This window comes from Diaphorina citri, unplaced genomic scaffold, assembly GCF_000475195.1.
Source record: "Diaphorina citri unplaced genomic scaffold, Diaci psyllid genome assembly version 1.1 scaffold312, whole genome shotgun sequence".
In the NCBI taxonomy this organism is placed as follows: domain Eukaryota; kingdom Metazoa; phylum Arthropoda; class Insecta; order Hemiptera; family Psyllidae; genus Diaphorina; species Diaphorina citri.
This window is the reverse complement of record NW_007377747.1, coordinates 274,491-292,048: the sequence shown is the minus strand read 5'-3', so window position 1 is coordinate 292,048 and position 17,558 is coordinate 274,491. Positions and strand designations below refer to the sequence as shown.

General features: G+C 39.2%; 3 protein-coding genes and 1 long non-coding RNA gene across 11 annotated transcripts in view; 1 reads left to right on the top strand and 3 right to left on the bottom strand.

Moving 5' to 3' along the window:
* Positions 1–158: 158 nt before the first annotated feature.
* LOC103507433 (OTU domain-containing protein 7B-like) lies at positions 159–13,452 on the bottom strand. The gene is made up of 11 exons (XM_008471903.3): positions 13,401–13,452; positions 12,658–12,822; positions 11,981–12,151; positions 11,723–11,776; positions 10,563–10,694; positions 9,496–9,729; positions 8,500–8,666; positions 7,841–8,014; positions 3,047–3,304; positions 1,395–1,689; positions 159–864 (listed from the first exon to the last, which is right to left on the bottom strand). Exons 2-11 carry the CDS (start codon positions 12,809–12,811, stop codon positions 857–859), a joined length of 1,647 nt encoding a protein of 548 aa, XP_008470125.1. The 5' UTR covers positions 12,812–12,822; positions 13,401–13,452; the 3' UTR covers positions 159–856.
* Positions 2,052–2,391, bottom strand: LOC113466695. Its single transcript, XR_003391017.1, has 2 exons — positions 2,342–2,391; positions 2,052–2,186 (listed from the first exon to the last, which is right to left on the bottom strand). It is a non-coding gene; the product is annotated as an uncharacterized LOC113466695 (long non-coding RNA).
* LOC113466694 lies at positions 4,103–5,633 on the bottom strand. Its single transcript, XM_026822299.1, has 3 exons — positions 5,337–5,633; positions 4,635–4,838; positions 4,103–4,290 (listed from the first exon to the last, which is right to left on the bottom strand). Exons 1-3 carry the CDS (start codon positions 5,347–5,349, stop codon positions 4,118–4,120), a joined length of 390 nt encoding a protein of 129 aa, XP_026678100.1. The 5' UTR covers positions 5,350–5,633; the 3' UTR covers positions 4,103–4,117.
* LOC103507423 overlaps positions 6,507–17,558 on the top strand; it is a 25,569-nt gene continuing 14,517 nt past the window's right edge. For 2 of the 8 annotated variants that reach the window (XM_026822292.1, XM_026822294.1), the window contains exon 1: positions 15,320–15,629. Coding sequence is in view for 3 of the 8 variants with exons in the window: in XM_026822297.1 (XP_026678098.1) it covers positions 16,525–16,756; positions 17,150–17,446 (529 nt within the window). In the remaining 5 variants the exon portion in view is untranslated. Of the gene's footprint in view, positions 6,774–10,971; positions 10,992–15,319; positions 15,630–15,976; positions 16,048–16,522; positions 16,757–17,149; positions 17,447–17,558 lie in introns of those variants that run through there. The other 6 variants (XM_026822297.1, XM_017443330.2, XM_026822298.1 and 3 more) reach the window with 6 other exon arrangements.

Here is a 17,558-nt window from a genome sequence, read left to right as displayed (position 1 = left end):
AAATTCGACTATAACACATCACAGGTCGTATTTTACTATCGAAATTTTAATTTTCAAAATTCATTGCAATAATTAACCATTCCAAATATTCATTTTATTTTTACACAATTTAGCGACATAGGCCATTTGCGGCAGATAAATAAGGTGGCCTACAGTTCTTTCGGGAAGTTGTTTCTCTTTAAGAAACACATGGAGTCAGGATCATCTTTGAGGAGATCAGAGAGGGCAGAATTCAAGAAGGAATATTCATTTAAAAATTTGAAAACATGCTTTTGTAAAGTAAGCGTCGACGATTTTTGGTCTTACTCGGTTCTTCCCCAAGAATAAAAGTTGGTTCATAAAAATTTAGATAGTAAAACACAACCAAGTTACTAAGTTGAAGATTTTAAAGCGTCTTTGTTATAATGATATCTGATAATATCTACTTAAATTTAACTCTACAATAGCTACCTACTGTCTGAACACAAATTAATATTTAGCTTGAGAACAGTCTCAACTAAAGTTAGTTACAAAAAGGTATGCAAGTTACGAAGTTCAATAACTTGAAATCTTACACTCGGGTTTACAGTCCAAGATTAATTTTATGTTGGTTTTCAGTTAATAATAAAAATAGACTCTTGATTGGAAGGTAACCACTAGGCGATGTGAACGCCACAGGCGTTCTCTACCACCTAACCCTTAGAGCTTTATTATTATGTGGTCAATTTATCAAATAAATGAGGTTAAAATTCCATGCCTCGGGTCGGATCGAACCCACGCCCTGTTTATTTTGATTAGTAATAAAATACTTTCGTACATATTATCTTGTCGAGTTGGTTGATTGGTCGCTCGTTGGGGGATATTGGCACCCCGATTATTATTTACCTGGAAAAAGAAGAAAACATTGTGATTTTTGTTAAAGGCTACCAGAAAACAGTAAACGGGGCCCGCGGGCAAAAGGTTTGATAGAGGGAACTGTAACAACGGAGGTTTTATCGTCTCCTCGGTTGGCTAGATGTCAGATATTCCCTTGGGAAAACACCTAGTTAGCTTGGAAGGAAGCCGGACGTCCCACGGATAAAATCCGTCTCGGGCAGGAAGCGAACTTGCGATCTAACTCTTGCAAAGCAGACGCGCTACCTTCCAAGCTAATTAAGTTGGCAAAATACTCATTAATATCAGAAAAAGAGGTCCTTTAGCGAGACTAGTTAGCTTGCAGGATAGCGCGTCAGTCTCGTAAGCGCTAGATAAGTAGCGGGTTCCATTGTTACAATTACCTCGATTTTATTATTATTAGGGAAAACCGACAAGTTAAAAACTTAGAACTTCCTTTCTTCGGGGGTTTTAAGTCTTAAAGAGTGTCCACACGGCCTTCGAATATGTTTGGACAAACCTTTAGGATCACTTTGCGTTACCTGCTAGCACCAGGTCCTGGTAACATTTGGAACAGTAGTTCCTCGAGTTGGGGTTCGCATAGAAGGTGCACCCGCCCGACTGGCACGCCAGCGGTGACTCCGGCTGGGCCAGGGGAGCCGACGTGTTGTCCGCGTAGAACGTCGACTTGCACAGGTACACGGTGGAGTCGGTGTGGGTGTTGGGGTCGATGGGAGTCAACGCGTTGATCTTCTCGTGACTCTCGAGGTCGGAGTTTGCGTAGAACTGAGACTTGCCCGTCCCGTATCGCGGCCCTGTGTCTAATATGTTCTCTTCCTAGGAACACAAATAAGCTGGTAGCTACTCAGTTGTCCGCACGAGGCTAAAAAAGCTCGAAAGGATTACGCATTTTTTCATAACTTGAGCTTTTGGCAATTTGTTTTTGTTATTTTCAAATACTCGGAGTTGATTATTAGGTCATTTTCCCCAAGTTGACTAACTGGTAGCTACTCAGTTGTCCGCACGAGGCTAAAAAAGCTCGAAAGGATTACGCATTTTTTCATAACTTGAGCTTTTGGCAATTTGTTGTTATTTTCAAATGCTCGGAGTTGACTATTAGGTCATTTTCCCCAAGTTGAGTACTAGGCCATTTTTGACAAGCAATTACCTACCTAGGGAGGCAGCATGAAGTAAACAGTTCCCATCACCGGACGTGGAGAGGGGATACAACTTCTGAGTCACCGAAGTCCACCAGTTCAAGCGGTGTGCTTGTTCTAAAGATACTTGTGTGGAGAGAGCTATGAGGTCCTTCTCGAGAAACGTACGGAAGTCATCTGAAACAAGATTAACACATCACCAGTTCAACCGGTGTGCTTGTTCTAACGATCCTTGTGTGGAGAGAGCTATCAGAGAAACGTACGGAAGTCATCTGAAACAATTTATGTTGTCAAGGCAGTCTACGCTTTCAGTCGTTATAACGCCAACATACCTGGGTATTGTGTCAGGTCAGGCAGGGTAAATGTGTACACGGGGGATTCTGCACAAATAAGGAAGGAATTTTAATGGAGCAGTTGCATTTGGGTAAAATTTATGATTTAAAGATCTGAGGTCAAAACTCCCACAAATAAGGAAGGAATTTTAATGGAGCAGTTGCATTTGGGTAAAATTTATGATTTAAAGATCTGAGGTCAAAACTCCAAAAAAAAAACTGCAAAAGTTAGAAAATTCATTTTTTTATTTTCTGTCAGAGTCCTGAACTCTGACGTCAAACTTCAGGAGATGCGCAGAAACGTATGCGCACAAACTGCACATGCATTTCTGCGCAATTCATGTTTGTGCCACAAACATGAATTGCGCAGAAATGCATGTGCAGTGCACAAACACATTTGTGTTGCCTGCAAGGGAGCTTTGCTCGGAACAGTAGATGTGACGTTATCGTGTACGGGAGCGTATGCCGTGACGTCAGAGTTCAAGATTTACCGGTATTTTTTAAATCGATTTATCTCGGGATTTAGAAGTCGTTCTGCTGCGTATGCCGTGACGTCAGAGTTCAAGATTTACCGGTATTTTTTAAATCGATTTATCTCGGGATTTAGAAGTCGTTCTGCTTTTTTTTCTGCTCTTTTTGACTTTTAAATCTTACCTAAGTCAGCGCAACTGTTCTATTGATCGATCCCGTTTTATACTTTCTTACCTTGATACTTTGTTCGAACCTCACGCGAGCGGTTCTCAAATAGTTCTCAATCAGCACATCCTGATAGTCCGTCCGATTCTTCGTGTACAACAGAGCGCACATTACCCGCTCCGGCACTGCCTTCTTCATCTCGTTCGACCGCTGCGAGTTGGACCGCGACAGTTTGAGCCGCAGTTTGGCCCCCACTGATTTGCCCAGGGAGCCTAGGAGGCCGTTGTTCCCCTTGCCCGACGCGTCTGATGTGTCCGTGTTTGTAAACTGAGGGGAGAAACGGGGGGACGTGGTTTGGTCAGTTCTGAATTCTAGGCATTGTACTTGTTTTTGAACACTGCCTCGGTGGTGTAGTGGGCAAGACCCTCGCCTGGTAAACAGGAGGGTGTGGGTTCGATCCCAGCCGAGGCATGGAATTTTATCCTCATTTATTTGATAATTTGACCACTTCTAATGGTCAACCTCACCTGGTGGTTACCTTCCACACAAGAGTCTCTCATTATTGACACGAAAAGGCTCTGATAGGATTTTCACAAAGTGAGATCTTCCACTCAACCGAAAGCTATCGACAATGAAGAATAGAATAGAATATAACTTGTTTATCCTGACAGAATGAGACATTGGAAAAAATCATTTTGTACTCGACCACAAAAATAATGTTTAACAGGTTAACACACATTATGCACAATTTACAAACACATGTAGTTAGTTCTATTTTTCTTCTTCTTCTTCTTCTTCTTCTTCTTCTTCTTCTTTTTGAAGAGGTTTGATAGAAGGAACTGTAACTGCTAAGGTCTTATTGTCCCGAAAGCAAAGAGAGAAAGAAGACAGGATAGGAGAAAACCAGCCATTCCGAAAACGAATCTTACTTTTTAGGACAGAGTTCATCCATGGCGGGAATCGAACCCGTGACCTAGTGCTTGCAAGGCAGGCGCGCTAACCCTCCAAGGTCACTAGGCTGGCTTGGCCCTCGTATATTCGTATAAGCTTAACCCATCTTTTGGGGCAGTTGCCCATACACCTAAGCCTCAGAGTGGGATTGTGTATGGAGTTAAGTCTACCTTGGCCCTATTTTTACCACTACTTACAGTCAATGATATCTGCATTCAGCTTATTCTGATAACTTGAAGACGTGGAAGATCTCGACGAGGCAGAGCTCAGGTTGGGGTAGTTTTCCGAAGTCCCCTTCGCCGGTGAGGTAATGGGAATCGGCGAAGAGCTCGAAGGTACTGCCCCAACCATAGGTGTGACACCTGTAGAATGGAATAGAATAGAATATACCCTGTATAAGTATGTATAGAATATAATAAAATATACCTTGTTTAGCCTGCCAGAATGAGCCAGAACGAGAGAAACTTATACTGCAAGAATGGGACTAAAAAGACCCTTTACTCGCACAGTTTAGACAATGTCTTACTTATTTCGTGCAGAAGAGGTGTTAATTTTAGGTAAAAATCTTGCTTAGATACGGGCAGTTTCCCTTAGGCTGTGTGGGAGTTGTTACAAGACTAGAAGATTTGCTAGAATGCATAAAGGATTAATAAAGTACATACTACACGCCTTATTTTGGACTTAAAGTAAGATACGTAATACAAACCTGTGGTTGGGGGTTTCTCTTCGACTCGACTCACAGAGTGGGTGGAGCCGATGGGCGTGTCTAGTTTCATTTCGATGGGCGTGGCTGCACTGGGGAGAGACGACCACCTCAGTAGAATGACCAGATGGTCTTCGTCTTCAGCAGGATGGGGTCCATCATTCTGATCGTAGTGGTACTGAGAGTTCTGAACTCCATACAAGCGGCCTGCAAAATTAAACGTTGAATATTTGTGTCAGATTGAGTATTTGTGTGAGATTCCCGTGTGAATTTTTGTAATGAGGGACACACAAATAGGGCTGATTGAGAGGCTGACAAAAAAAGCCGACCCTGTCTGTAAATGGGAAAAGACAAAGAGAAAGAAGAAGATGAGGGACACATGGTACTGAGAGTTCTGAACTCCATACAAGCGGCCTGCAAAATTAAACGTTGAATATTTGTGTCAGATTGAGTATTTGTGTGAGATTCCTGTGTGAATTTTTGTAATCATCTGATGAGGGACACACAAATAGGGCTGATTGAGAGGCTGACAAAAAAAGCCGACCCCGTCTGTAAATGGGAAAAGACAAAGAGAAAGAAGAAGATGAGGGACACACAGACCTAAAAAAAAAAAAAAAAAAAAAAAAAAAATGTGGCACATACACCCATCTAGCTACTTGTAGCTAATGAAGTTCACCACCTTAAATGATTATTCAATTAACTTACCAGCTTTCAACATTTTCCTTATCTTTGAAATCACTTTGACTTCAATTGGCAAGTTTTGATTAAGTTGACCCGGTTTAATTTTTCCTATGAACTTCTTTTTCCCTTCTAAACTACTTAAAATGTTTCTTTTTCATTGTAAACTAAGAAGGAACTCATTTTTAAACAAATAAATAATTTCTAAACCTTTACTTATTGATGTAAATATTTAAATAGATTTAAGTAAGTTATTTTTTAGTATTTAATGTCAGGAATTTTTTACAACCTGCAAATTGAAAAAAAAAATATTTGAAGAAAATTAAAGTACCCAAGCCTAAGAGCACACTAAGAAGGAACTCATTTTTAAACAAATAAATAATTTCTAAACCTTTACTTATTGATGTAAATATTTAAATAGATTTAAGTAAGTTAATATTTTTTAGTATTTAATATCTGGAAATTTTTACCTATTTTAAACAGCTTTATTTAATTTTAACAACCTGCAAATTGAAAAAATATTTGAAGAAAATTAAAGTACCCAAGCCTAAGAGCAGAGACATAGTGATATCTTATCTTTAAAAATACCTAGGTACTTCAGTGCCTCTTCAATCCTTCTGGGCTGATATTGTCAACTGGGTGACACTCATACAATACAATTTTTGTAAAAGAAAGCTTTCAAAGGAGAAATACCCATATAAGAGTATAGCATTTAGTCCCACAATTTTTCCTCCAATGAAGGTTTCTTCTTGCAAAATGTATTTTATGCATGCCATCCTTGTCATACCAGTGTTTCAGTGATAGATCTCAAGGAGAAAAGAGGGCCAAATTGGAGTCCAGAGGCCCAAAAGCAAAAGTCTTTTATGTGTTGAATATAGTTTGCAAAAACACAGACATAGTGATATCTTATCTTTAAAAATACCTAGGTACTTCAGTGCCTCTTCAATCCTTCTGGGCTGATATTGTCAACTGGGTGGCACTCATACAATACAATTTTTGTAAAAGAAAGCTTTCAAAGGAGAAATACCCATATACGAGTATAGCATTTAGTCCCACAATTTTTCCTCCAATGAAGGTTTCTTCTTGCAAAATGTATTTTATGCATGCCACCCTTGTCATACCAGTGTTTCAGTGATAGATCTCAAGGAGAAAAGAGGGCTAAATTGGAGCCCAGAGGCCCAAAAGCAAAAGTCTTTTATGTGTTGAATATAGTTGGCAAAATCAGACAATCTGTTTGAAAAATATTTTGAAATTATTTTTTGCTTTTGTTATCTTCATATACTAAAATACATCTTTAGGACTGAACAGAGTCAAGCAGTAGTGAATGACAATGTTAGTCAAGGATATTTGAGATACTAATAGTGTTTCAAGGTTATTTGTTTGGTCCCTTGGCACTGGGACAGTTGTACAAAATTAACCTTACTACTTATTCATCTTCTTCAGACTGGCCTGGTTTAACAATAGGTAGGTACCTACCTGTACACTTGTACTGACCAACTGATTAGTTAGGTTTTTATTATTTTTGACAGCAGCGATAGCACGTTGAACAAAATCGTTTTCTCAATGGATCACTGAACTAAAGCAACATTGCGCGTAGTTAAGTATCCTAAAGAATCACTATCTAAGCAATAGCCTGTTGTTTTCCCGGCCAAACACAGGCATGGTGAGGTCAATGTGATTAGGCAGATTGCTTGCCATCAAATGGAGGGTAAAAACCCCATCACTAAATACTTTGGCAGTTATACAATGACGTTAATCCCCTGAAAATCCTTCTGTTTTACTTTCCTTAAAATATAGGAAGGAATGTATATGCAGTTTTGACTTCAGTTTTGGATTTTTCGCATCATTTCATATCCGATTCGATCTTTTGTTCAAATGTCTCGTTCCTCTGTTACCTGATTGTTCGTTAAGTTTGCTCTGTTGATATTTCCACCGCCTCCACAGCGCCTCCTTGCGGGGAGATTGAGAAAGAAACACGTGCAGTGCTTTCCTCAGCGTTAGGAGTCTGTCGTGAAATCCCCAGATACCTGGCGGAAAACACAACGAAACATTAATATATTAATGTAATAGGAAGTAAAAATAAAAATCAAATCAAATCATGAAAAGAGCTTCTTCATAGGTAATCTTTTTTGGGTACCACAGCATTACTAAGTAATTGTAGTAGTGCCTCATTTATTTACTAAAACCATGATTGTTTTTTTTAAACGTTTCACTTAGCAATAACGAACCTATCGCTATCATTTTTGACACCAAAGGATCTTTCCATGTTTGGCACATTGCATAATTAGTTTCAATTACCAGGCGTTCATACAAAATGAGCGATATATTTAAGCAGAAAGTAGGTACCTACAACCTACTGTATGTACCTACCTAGTAAAATTTTTTGCTATGCCATCTTGTTTTATCACTGATCGTACCTATGCTATTTATGTACCTACCTGAGAATTTGGTCCAGATAAGTTTCGTAATGGGTTCGCTGGTTCAAAATAATAAAAAAAAAAAAAAAAAAAAAAAAAAAAAAAAAAACTTACCTGTACATGAGGATCTAGCTTGAGCACGTCCAAATACTCGGCCAGCAGATTCACATTGTCCGTTTCCTCGCTCATCGCTGAGTGAGTAGCGCTACTCACTTCGCTACTCACGTCTCCCTCGTCGCCCGGGTCCACGTTGAACTGAATGGGCAGTAGGTCCTTGTTATGATCCACCTGAGAGCGTAGGCAAAGACACAAAAATGGCTCATTTATTAGGCAATTAAAAACCTCATGTGCTCTGTGTCTTTGTGTCGTAGGTCAACCACTGACTATCAGGTAGACCTGACAGGTACACCTGATCAGGTCTACCTGATAGCTGATGAGCACACACACTATCGGGTAGACCTGACAGGTACGACTGAAAAGGTCCGCCTGTCAGGTCTACCTGATACGTGATGTGAGTGGCTGGCCTTAGCATACCCATCCCGTAATATGTCCCGTAAATGGATGAAGTTTGTTCTCGGAACGGCTGGCTTTCACCTTTCCTGTCTTCCTTTTCTCTTTGCTTTCAACACGATGAGACCTTAACAGTTACAGCTTCCTATATCACACTGTACGACTCAATGGTCAAGCGCTCGCCTGGTAAACAGGGGGACGCGGGTTCAAATCAGTGTGTCAACAAAATATGATTATTATGATGCAAATAAATTTCAACTTACCAGGGGAATGGCGGCTACTTCAGGGTTCTTGGCGTTGTGCATTGCCACCAGGGCGGAAAAATGACCGCCATCGTAAGCCAGTAGGAGGGGGGACTTGAGACACTTGTCGGGCGGACATTCGAGCGGCAAATAAATGCCGCCGAACGGAATGGGCGCCAGGTCTTCCCCTGAGAACAGGAGAAAAATGGACAGGCATATTAGTAAAAAAAAGCGGCCAAAATGCTGCCAACCGTTGCGTTGCACCGATCTTAACCTAGGATTGTGTTAAGCATAAATGCCTTAAGGCCAGCCACTCACTGTCAGGTAGACCTGGTACATGGTCAGGTTCGGCTGTCAGGTCTACCAGATACCTCTTGAGCGCACACACTATCAGGTAGACCTGGCAGGCGTGTAACTGTCAGGTCTACCTGATAGTGAGATTTCATTATACACTTTGCCCCAAAACGCTAGGTATTGTATAGAATACCTTGGTATTGTATAGGATGCCAGTAACATAAGCACTACTTAATACTTACCATTCATATCTTTGAGTACAGTGTCTGCCACCACAATGATAGGTCGTCTCAGCACATGGGCCAAGGCAAGGACATGTATTTCCTCCAAACTCTCATAGATGGCACCACTAGTTATGCCAGCACCGTCAGTATCTACTTACTTACCATTCATATCTTTGAGTTGTATAAGTGTTACCGGCATAATATAAAGCTTTTCACACTTTGCCTGCTACGGACTTGGGCATTTTATATGATGACCTAGACAATACCAGGTATTTCATGAAATCCCTAGGCAAGTCATATAATATCATATTACTATCAATTTCATTATACACTTTGCCCAAAAACGCTAGGTATTGTATAGAATACCTTGGTAACTGTCAGGTCTACCTGATAGTGAGATTTCATTATACACTTTGCCCCAAAACGCTAGGTATTGTATAGAATACCTTGGTATTGTATAGAATACCTTGGTATAACATAAGCACTACTTAATACTTACCATTCATATCTTTGAGTACAGTATCTGCCACCACAATGATAGGTCGTCTCAGCACATGGGCCAAGGCAAGGACATGTATTTCCTCCAAACTCTCATAGATAGCACCACTAGTTATGCCAGCACCGTCTGTACAGTTGGACGCAAGGGATTGACGACGTAGTCTGGGCACTGTGGAAGCCATGCTGACGATAGCGTTCCACTCCCGACGCCATTCTATCTCGGAATATACGAGACCTGAAATAATAACAAGATGTCAATTGCTTACCTAACTTTTTTTTTTTTAAAATAGTCCCTCCATCCACCCCTGGTGGGCGATTGAAAGGGGGCACATGCCGGCTTTCGCCTCAATCCCCCTACTTACCTAACTATACATATGTACACAAGTAGTAGTTCTTTATTAAGCGACTGTCAGCTTAGAACACTAATGGTGGATTTCACCAACCTACTTTCCAGCCTCAAATAGTTCGTTAGCTTGACAGCCCTGTTAAGCCAATCAAATTAAATGGAACTTAACTGGCTGTTAGCTTAACAGGAGTTTTAAAGACTGAATAAATATTGGTGAAATCCTAACATATGTCAAATTATGCTCACAGTTTAATTGTTTAAAGCACCTCTTTATTCATATAATATTGTTTCAAAATTAGGAATTTTCGATAGGAATGAGTTATACCCATATTGTTAGTTTTATTATTTTTGACAGCAGCGATAGCACGTTGAACAAAATCGTTTTCTCAATGGATCACTGAACTAAAGCAACATTGCGCGTAGTTAGTATCCTAAAGAATCACTATCTAAGCAATAGCATGTTGTTTTTCCCGGCCAAACACAGGCATGGTGAGGTTAATGTGATTAGGCAGATTGCTTGCCATCAAATGGAGGGTAAAAACCCCATCACTAAATACTTTAGCAGTTATACAATTACGTTAATCCCCTGAAAATCCTTCTGTTTTACTTTCCTTATAATATAGGAAGGAAAGTATTTGCAGTTTTAACTTCAGGTTTGGAATATTTCGCATCATTTCATATTCGATTCGACCTTTTGTTCAAATGTCTCTATCCTCTGTTACCTGATTGTTCGTTAAGTTTGCTCTGTTGATATTTCCACCGCCTCCACAGAGCCTCCTTGCGGGGAGATTGAGAAAGAAACACGTGCAGTGCTTTCCTCAGCGTTAGGAGTCTGTCGTGAAATCCCCAGATACCTGGCGGAAAACACAACGAAACATTAATATATTAATGTAATAGGAAGTATAAATGAAAATCAAATCAAATCATGAAAAGAGCTTCTTCACAATCTTTGTTGGTACCACAGCATTACTAAGTAATTGTAGTAGTGCCTCATTTATTTACTAAAACCATGATTGTTTTTTTATTTTTTATATTTGAGATACTAATAGTGTTTCAAGGTTATTTGTTTGGTCCCTTGGCACTGGGACAGTTGTACAAAATTAACCTTACTACTTATTTATCGTCTTCAGACTGGCCTGGTTTAACAATAGGTACCTGTACTTGTACTGACCAACTGATTAGTTAGATTAATTTAACACACTTGGACAGTTTTTTTGTTTGAATAATAATAAAAAAAAATCTACCAAGCATGGGATTTGTAAGTAAATAACCAAATGACTGTGGTTCTAATCGTTATTTTTTTTATTTATTATTTTTTAACTATATAGGTAGGTACCTAACTATAATCATTTTTCTTCTTTCCTTCCTTCATTTCACCAAAATCCCTTTAATTTTCTCTTACCTAGTGGATGTAGGAGTACTTGTTCAGAAGTCATGTCAATGGAAAATTGCTACAAAAAGGAACTATCAGAAAATTTCCACCCCGCCTGGGATTCGAACCCAGCACCTCCAGGTTGAGAGTCAGTGCTCTTGACCACTCAGCCACAGACGCGGGCTGTTTTAAGAGGTTGGATAGAGGGAACTGTAAATGCCGAGGTCTTATTGTCCCGAAAGCGAAGAAAGAAGAAAGTCAACCTTTCCGAGAACGAACCTTCATGAACCTTGAATGGAGGTTCATGATAAAATCCGCCCCGGGCGGAAATCGAACCTACGACCTAGCGCTTACAAGGCAGACGCGCTACCCTAAAAAGGGTTCGAGTCAAAGTTCGAGCAACATGAAAATTCAGTTATTTTATTTCGAGGTTGACATTCATAAAAAGCTTTTTCCCCCTCTTCTAGTGTGATTTATTTTGTACCAAATCTATTTCAGACCGGGCACGACTTACTATCTTCTCGTTGTCTGTGGCACGCGATATCCCGCGGTTCAGCTTCTTATCTGAGAAACAAACAAGAAAAGAAATAGAAAATTTAAAATTGGAAAAAATCATTTTGTACTCGACCACAAAAATAATGTTTAACAGGTTAACACACATTATGCACAATTTACAAACACATGTAGTTCTATTTTTCTTCTTCTTCTTTTTGAAGAGGTTTGATAGAGTATCTACCAGGGCTATTATCTATTATAACGCCAACATACCTGGGTATTGTGTCAGGTCAGGCAGGGTAAATGTGTACACGGGGGATTCAATGAACAGTTGATCAGCATCTGTTTCCTCTGTATTATCTACCAGGGCTATTTCAGACCGGGCACGACTTACTATCTTCTCGTTGTCTGTGGCACGCGATATCCCGCGGTTCAGCTTCTTATCTGAGAAACAAACGAGAAAAGAAATATAAAATTTAGAATTGGAAAAAATCATTTTGTACTCGACCACAAAAATAATGTTTAACAGGTTAACACACATTATGCACAATTTACAAACACATGTAGTTAGTTCTATTTTTCTTCTTCTTCTTCTTCTTCTTCTTCTTCTTCTTCTTTTTGAAGAGGTTTGATAGAGGGAACTGTAACTGCTAAGGTCTTATTGTCCCGAAAGCAAAGAGAGAAAGAAGACAGGATAGGAGAAAACCAGCCATTCCGAAAACGATCCTTACTTTTTAGGACAGAGTTCATCCATGGCGGGAATCGAACCCGTGACCTAGTGCTTGCAAGGCAGGCGCGCTAACTCTCCAAGGTCACTAGGCTGGCTTGGCCCTCGTATATTCGTATCGGTTTAACCTATCTTTTGGGGCAGTTGCCCATACACCTAAGTCTCAGAGTGGGATTGTGTATGGAGTTAAGTCTACCTTGGCCCTATTTTTACCACTACTTACAGTCAATGATATCTGCATTCAGCTTATTCTGATAACTTGAAGACGTGGAAGATCTCGACGAGGCAGAGCTCAGGTTGGGGTAGTTTTCCGAAGTCCCCTTCGCCGGTGAGGTAATGGGAATCGGCGAAGAGCTCGAAGGTACTGTCCCAACCATAGGTGTGACACCTGTAGAATGGAATGGAATAGAATAGAATATACCCTGTATAAGTATGTATAGAATATAATAAAATATACCTTGTTTAGCCTGCCAGAATGAGCCAGAACGAGAGAAACTTATACTGCGAGAATGGGACTAAAAAGACCCTTTACTCCCACAGTTTAGACAATGTCTTACGTATTTCGTGCAGAAAAGGTGTTAATTTTATAATAGGTAAAAATCTTGCTTAGATACGGGCAGTTTCCCTTAGGCTGTGTGGGAGTCGTTACAAAACTAGAAGCTTAAACATGGAAGATGGGGGGAGGAGGTCCATGATGTGTTGATGGTGTTTCTGATGATGATGATGATGATGATGATGATGATGATGATGATGATGATGATGATGATGATGATGATGATGATGTTGTTTTTTTTTTTTTTTATCATTATGATGGTTATTATGAGTATGAAGTTGAGGGAAGAGTGGATTTTTTTTTTTTTTTTTTTTTTTTTTTTTTTGTGCATACTTAAAGGATTAATAAATAAAGTACATACTACACGTCTTATTTTGGACTTGAAAAAAAAAAGTAAGATATGTAATACAAACCTGTGGTTGGGGGTTTCTCTTCGACTCGACTCACAGAGTGGGTGGAGCCGATGGGTTTTCAAATTGCGAATTTTGTACAAAGCCACTAAGCTACATGCTTTGCGTTTTAATTTTTGCACTTTGCACGCTATCCCGTTTATGATTTCCCTTTTCAGAGCCTGGGATATCAGATCAGATAATATCATGTTCAGAATATCTTCGTGGAAGTGGAACATAGCCCTGGGTTACACACAATAGTTCCCAAAGAGGTTCCCGAATTTAAGCAACGTAAGAAGCTAATATCTGGTAATGACTTCTTGAAAGATCAGGTGCTGAGTCAACAATACAAATTTCATTCAGATCCCAACAGCCAAGATTCACCTACCCTTGAACTTTCTGCTTTACGAGAAGTACGCACCTATGTCCATAGTGAAAGGTCACAAGCACACGCGCAAAAGCTTTGTCTCGGTGGATTATAGTTATGAATATGAATCTATCAACATAACATTTTCTGGACTACTAAAGATAGTCGTAGAGTTACTAAGTCTATGAGATTTCATAGGGTGTCATAATTCAAGTTCCGAAACTTTAACTCAGCGGTTTCATGAAACCGGATCCATATTCTCGGTTTCGAAACAGTTTCATGAGACACATCACTAGCCAGTTCCTTTGGTAGCAATATTCCACAGACGTGACTTCTGCACAAGTCCCGAGAAACTATGACCAGTGTTCATATAGGGTTAACTTAAACACAAAAAGGAGCTTTCAGTAATTATGCAGAAGTCACGTCCGTTGAAAAGAAATGCTCCTTTGTGTATTTAACCTAACCCTATAATGACAATCACTGCTCTAATTGTGAAAACTCCTTCTTGTGTTTAACCTAACCCTATAGTAACTGGTCACTGCTTGTTTGTGCCAGTTCCTTTGGTAGCAATATTCCACGGCGTGACTTCTGCACAAGTACCGAGCTTTCTTTTTCATTGTTGTGGTTTCTGAATTATTACCGATATTGGTATGAAATGATGTTGATCAAATAGCATGGAAACTGTTTTACGTGAAAACTTGTTCAACTATCAATCTGAACCTATCTACTTGGTGGATGTTTACCTAGGAGACTTATGAAATGATGTTGATCAAATAGCATGGAAACTGCTTTACGTGAAAACTTGTTCAACTATCAATCTGAACCTATCTACTTGGTGGATCTGTTTACCTAGGAGACATGAAGTGGCTGTTCATTCAGACCTTATACTTACACTTTGATAGTTTCTGGATTCGGTTTAGAAAAGAATTTCTAGACAACACCCACTCTGGATGTCCAAATCGGAGCAGTGTTCACAAAGTAGGTTTCAGAAGGAGTTGGTGATTTCAATGAGAACTCGTGTCTGCAAGATTGATTAGACTTGTCAATAGGTGATTTATGGTCCAATGGTGATTTTTACTCTTTTAGCTATCAAATAAAACACTTTTTGAACTTTAATTGATACAGAAAATTAAAATTTGCACTTTTTTTTACAAATTTGTTTTCAAGGTTGTGTGTGTGCGTTTCGAAAATAAACAACCATCATCTGATTAGCGCGTAATTTTTGATTTTTGCAGGGCGACTGTAAAATGGGTATGCTCGCGATAATGTTGGCAACAGCGTAAAATGTAAAGGGCGTGGAAAATTCGCATCCATTGAAAAAAAAAAAATGGGAAGAATGCGAAATCTCTCTAATATATATGAATGGGCTCCAAAAACGACAAAAGTACATGAAAATTTTCACCCCTAAAAATTTAAAAAAAAAAAAAAAAAAAAAAACAGGCCTGAGCTCGTATCTCGGGACCGCCCCTCCAGCCTCCCTCCTGATATCTAGGCCTGAAATGAATACGTCTGGCAACACTGTGTTTGATTTGGTCAAGGCCGCAGAATCGCAAATCGCACATTGCACCCTCTTTTTTTAACCTCAATTTTTCATTAATCTTTTTTTAATTTAAATTTAAAACAAAACTTGTGCAAGTAGTTATTCCAGGAACCTCTTTCTATTATTCTATTTCCAGCCAGTTTCCCAGGCAATTCCTGGGAATGTGTCCGTGTATCTTAACTATCTAATTTTATCGAACAGACTTGAAAAATGGTTTCTGAAAGTTTGGTGTTTGCTGTCAATTCACACATCCTTATCAGAAGCTCAAAGATGGAGGAATTGGTGTTTTTCAGTTTCCTTCAGAAACAAATCTTATCAAACACCTAATAATCACAAATATCAACAGGTAATTTTAATATTAGAACCATACCTGGGTATTGTGTCAGGTCAGGCAGGGTAAATGTGTACACGGGGGATTCTATGAACAGTTGATCAGCATCTGTTTCCTCTGTACCTATTATCTACCAGGGCTATTATCTATTATAATGACAACATACCTGGGTATTGTGTCAGGTCAGGCAGGGTAAATGTGTACACGGGGGATTCTATGAACAGTTGATCAGCATCTGTTTCCTCTGCATTGTCTACCAGGGCTATTATCTATTATAACGCCAACATACCTGGGTATTGTGTCAGGTCAGGCAGGGTAAATGTGTACACGGGGGATTCTATGAACAGTTGATCAGCATCTGTTTCCTCTGTGTTTTTCAGTTTCCTTCAGAAACAAATCTTATCAAACACCTAATAATCACAAATATCAACAGGTAATTTTAATATTAGAACACCAGTCTACCAGTCATTAGGGGAAAGACTGTCTTATGTGTAACATATTATTACTAAAGTATTGGTTTCCACCAAGAATGGAAATAAAGGCTAACACTTTCTACCTTTACTTGAAGCTTTATTAAGTATAGTTATTGTTATAGTGGTGTAGCTGCACTAAAGGGGGTTGATGGTCTCTAGCCAAAAGATTACTTTGCCCATCCCAAACTGCAGTCAATTGTGCTGTGCTTTTCCTTTGAAGCATGATAAACCCTTTGTAGCTCCCAGATAGCCTGGCTGGTTAGGGTCTGATCCTTATTTGTAGTCCCACTGCAAGACACTGGTTTGCTCACTGTCAGACCTAGAAGTACTATATCCTATGTTGAGTTTTTAAATTGATACCATTTGAGACAGTATTTTTTTTTTTTTTTTTTTTTTCTCCAAGTTCTCTAATCTCCAACAATTTATTTGTTTCAGCCATGGACAATCAGTCCATGATAATGTTAGACCCCTCTCATTGCAACATACCTCAGACCAGTGGCACAGAAACGGACAAAAATACCACAGACAATTTAGATCCAACTCAGTCAGAATATCTGCTCGATATTAACACTGGAGTGACGTACCAAGTTGTTGAGCTCAATGGAATCAATTATTTGTTTGCTACAAATACTAGTCATGTTGCGGATATCACACCTATTTTATTAGGAGGTGAGTTTTTTTTTTTTTTTTTTTACTAGTCTTTTTGGGGTTATCCCACCTTTTTTATTAGGAGGTGTGGTTTTTTTTTTTTTTTTTTTTTTTTGTAATCTGGTGAATTTGCTCTTTACAGTTATTAATTAGACAATAAGGAGAAAGAATGATCACTGCTAGCCCCAAAGAGGCTGGGCAAACAGCTATGGGTAACAATTAAAGTATGCCAAATAAGACAGATCAGGAATATTTGCAGTCAAAAGTCTACCTACTATATTTTCTATTTAACATTTTTTCTCTCCCTATATTAAAATTAAATCTCCTATGTAGGGTTGTGTAGGATGATAGGAATAATGGAATGACCAACATTATGTCATGACTTTTCTTCATAAATCTCTTCCGATCCTTCAGACAATCAACAAACTGCCATTCTGCTCAACATCTCAACTCCGACATCTAGTCAACCTTCCACCGAGACCATCACACTTGGCTTCAGTAGCTCTAACCTTGATGAAGAAGCTGTCTGCAAATCTACGGAAGATGTGGATAATGATTTGGATGAGATTATTTCCCTTGTCAAAGAGGATATTAGTCACGATAAGGAGATAATCGAGTCCTGTGGGAAATTGCCACCGGTCACCGTTACAGAGCCGTTAGAAGAGGACAAGGACTTGTATAATAAAGATGGTAGCTTAGTGAGAGTCACAGGTAAATTTTGCACCTGAATCAAACTGAGTACTAAAAGTAGACTGGAATAGTAAAGAGTTTGTTGAAATCTTAGAGAAGGGAGCAAAGTTGGGTAATTAAAGACTGATTCTAG

Coding starts and splice junctions, on each gene's coding strand:
- LOC113466694 (XM_026822299.1), bottom strand. Junction 4,291..4,634: donor AGAGAAACCCCCAACCACAG/GTTTGTATTACG, acceptor TCCATTCTACAG/GTGTCACACCTATGGTTGGG.
- LOC103507433 (XM_008471903.3), bottom strand. CDS start 12,811: ATGGTTGGGACAGTACCTTCGAGCTCTTCGCCGATTCCCATTACCTCA. Junction 10,695..11,722: donor AGACAACGAGAAGATAGTAA/GTCGTGCCCGGT, acceptor GTTTTCCGCCAG/GTATCTGGGGATTTCACGAC. Junction 8,667..9,495: donor TGTACTCAAAGATATGAATG/GTAAGTATTAAG, acceptor TCCTGTTCTCAG/GGGAAGACCTGGCGCCCATT.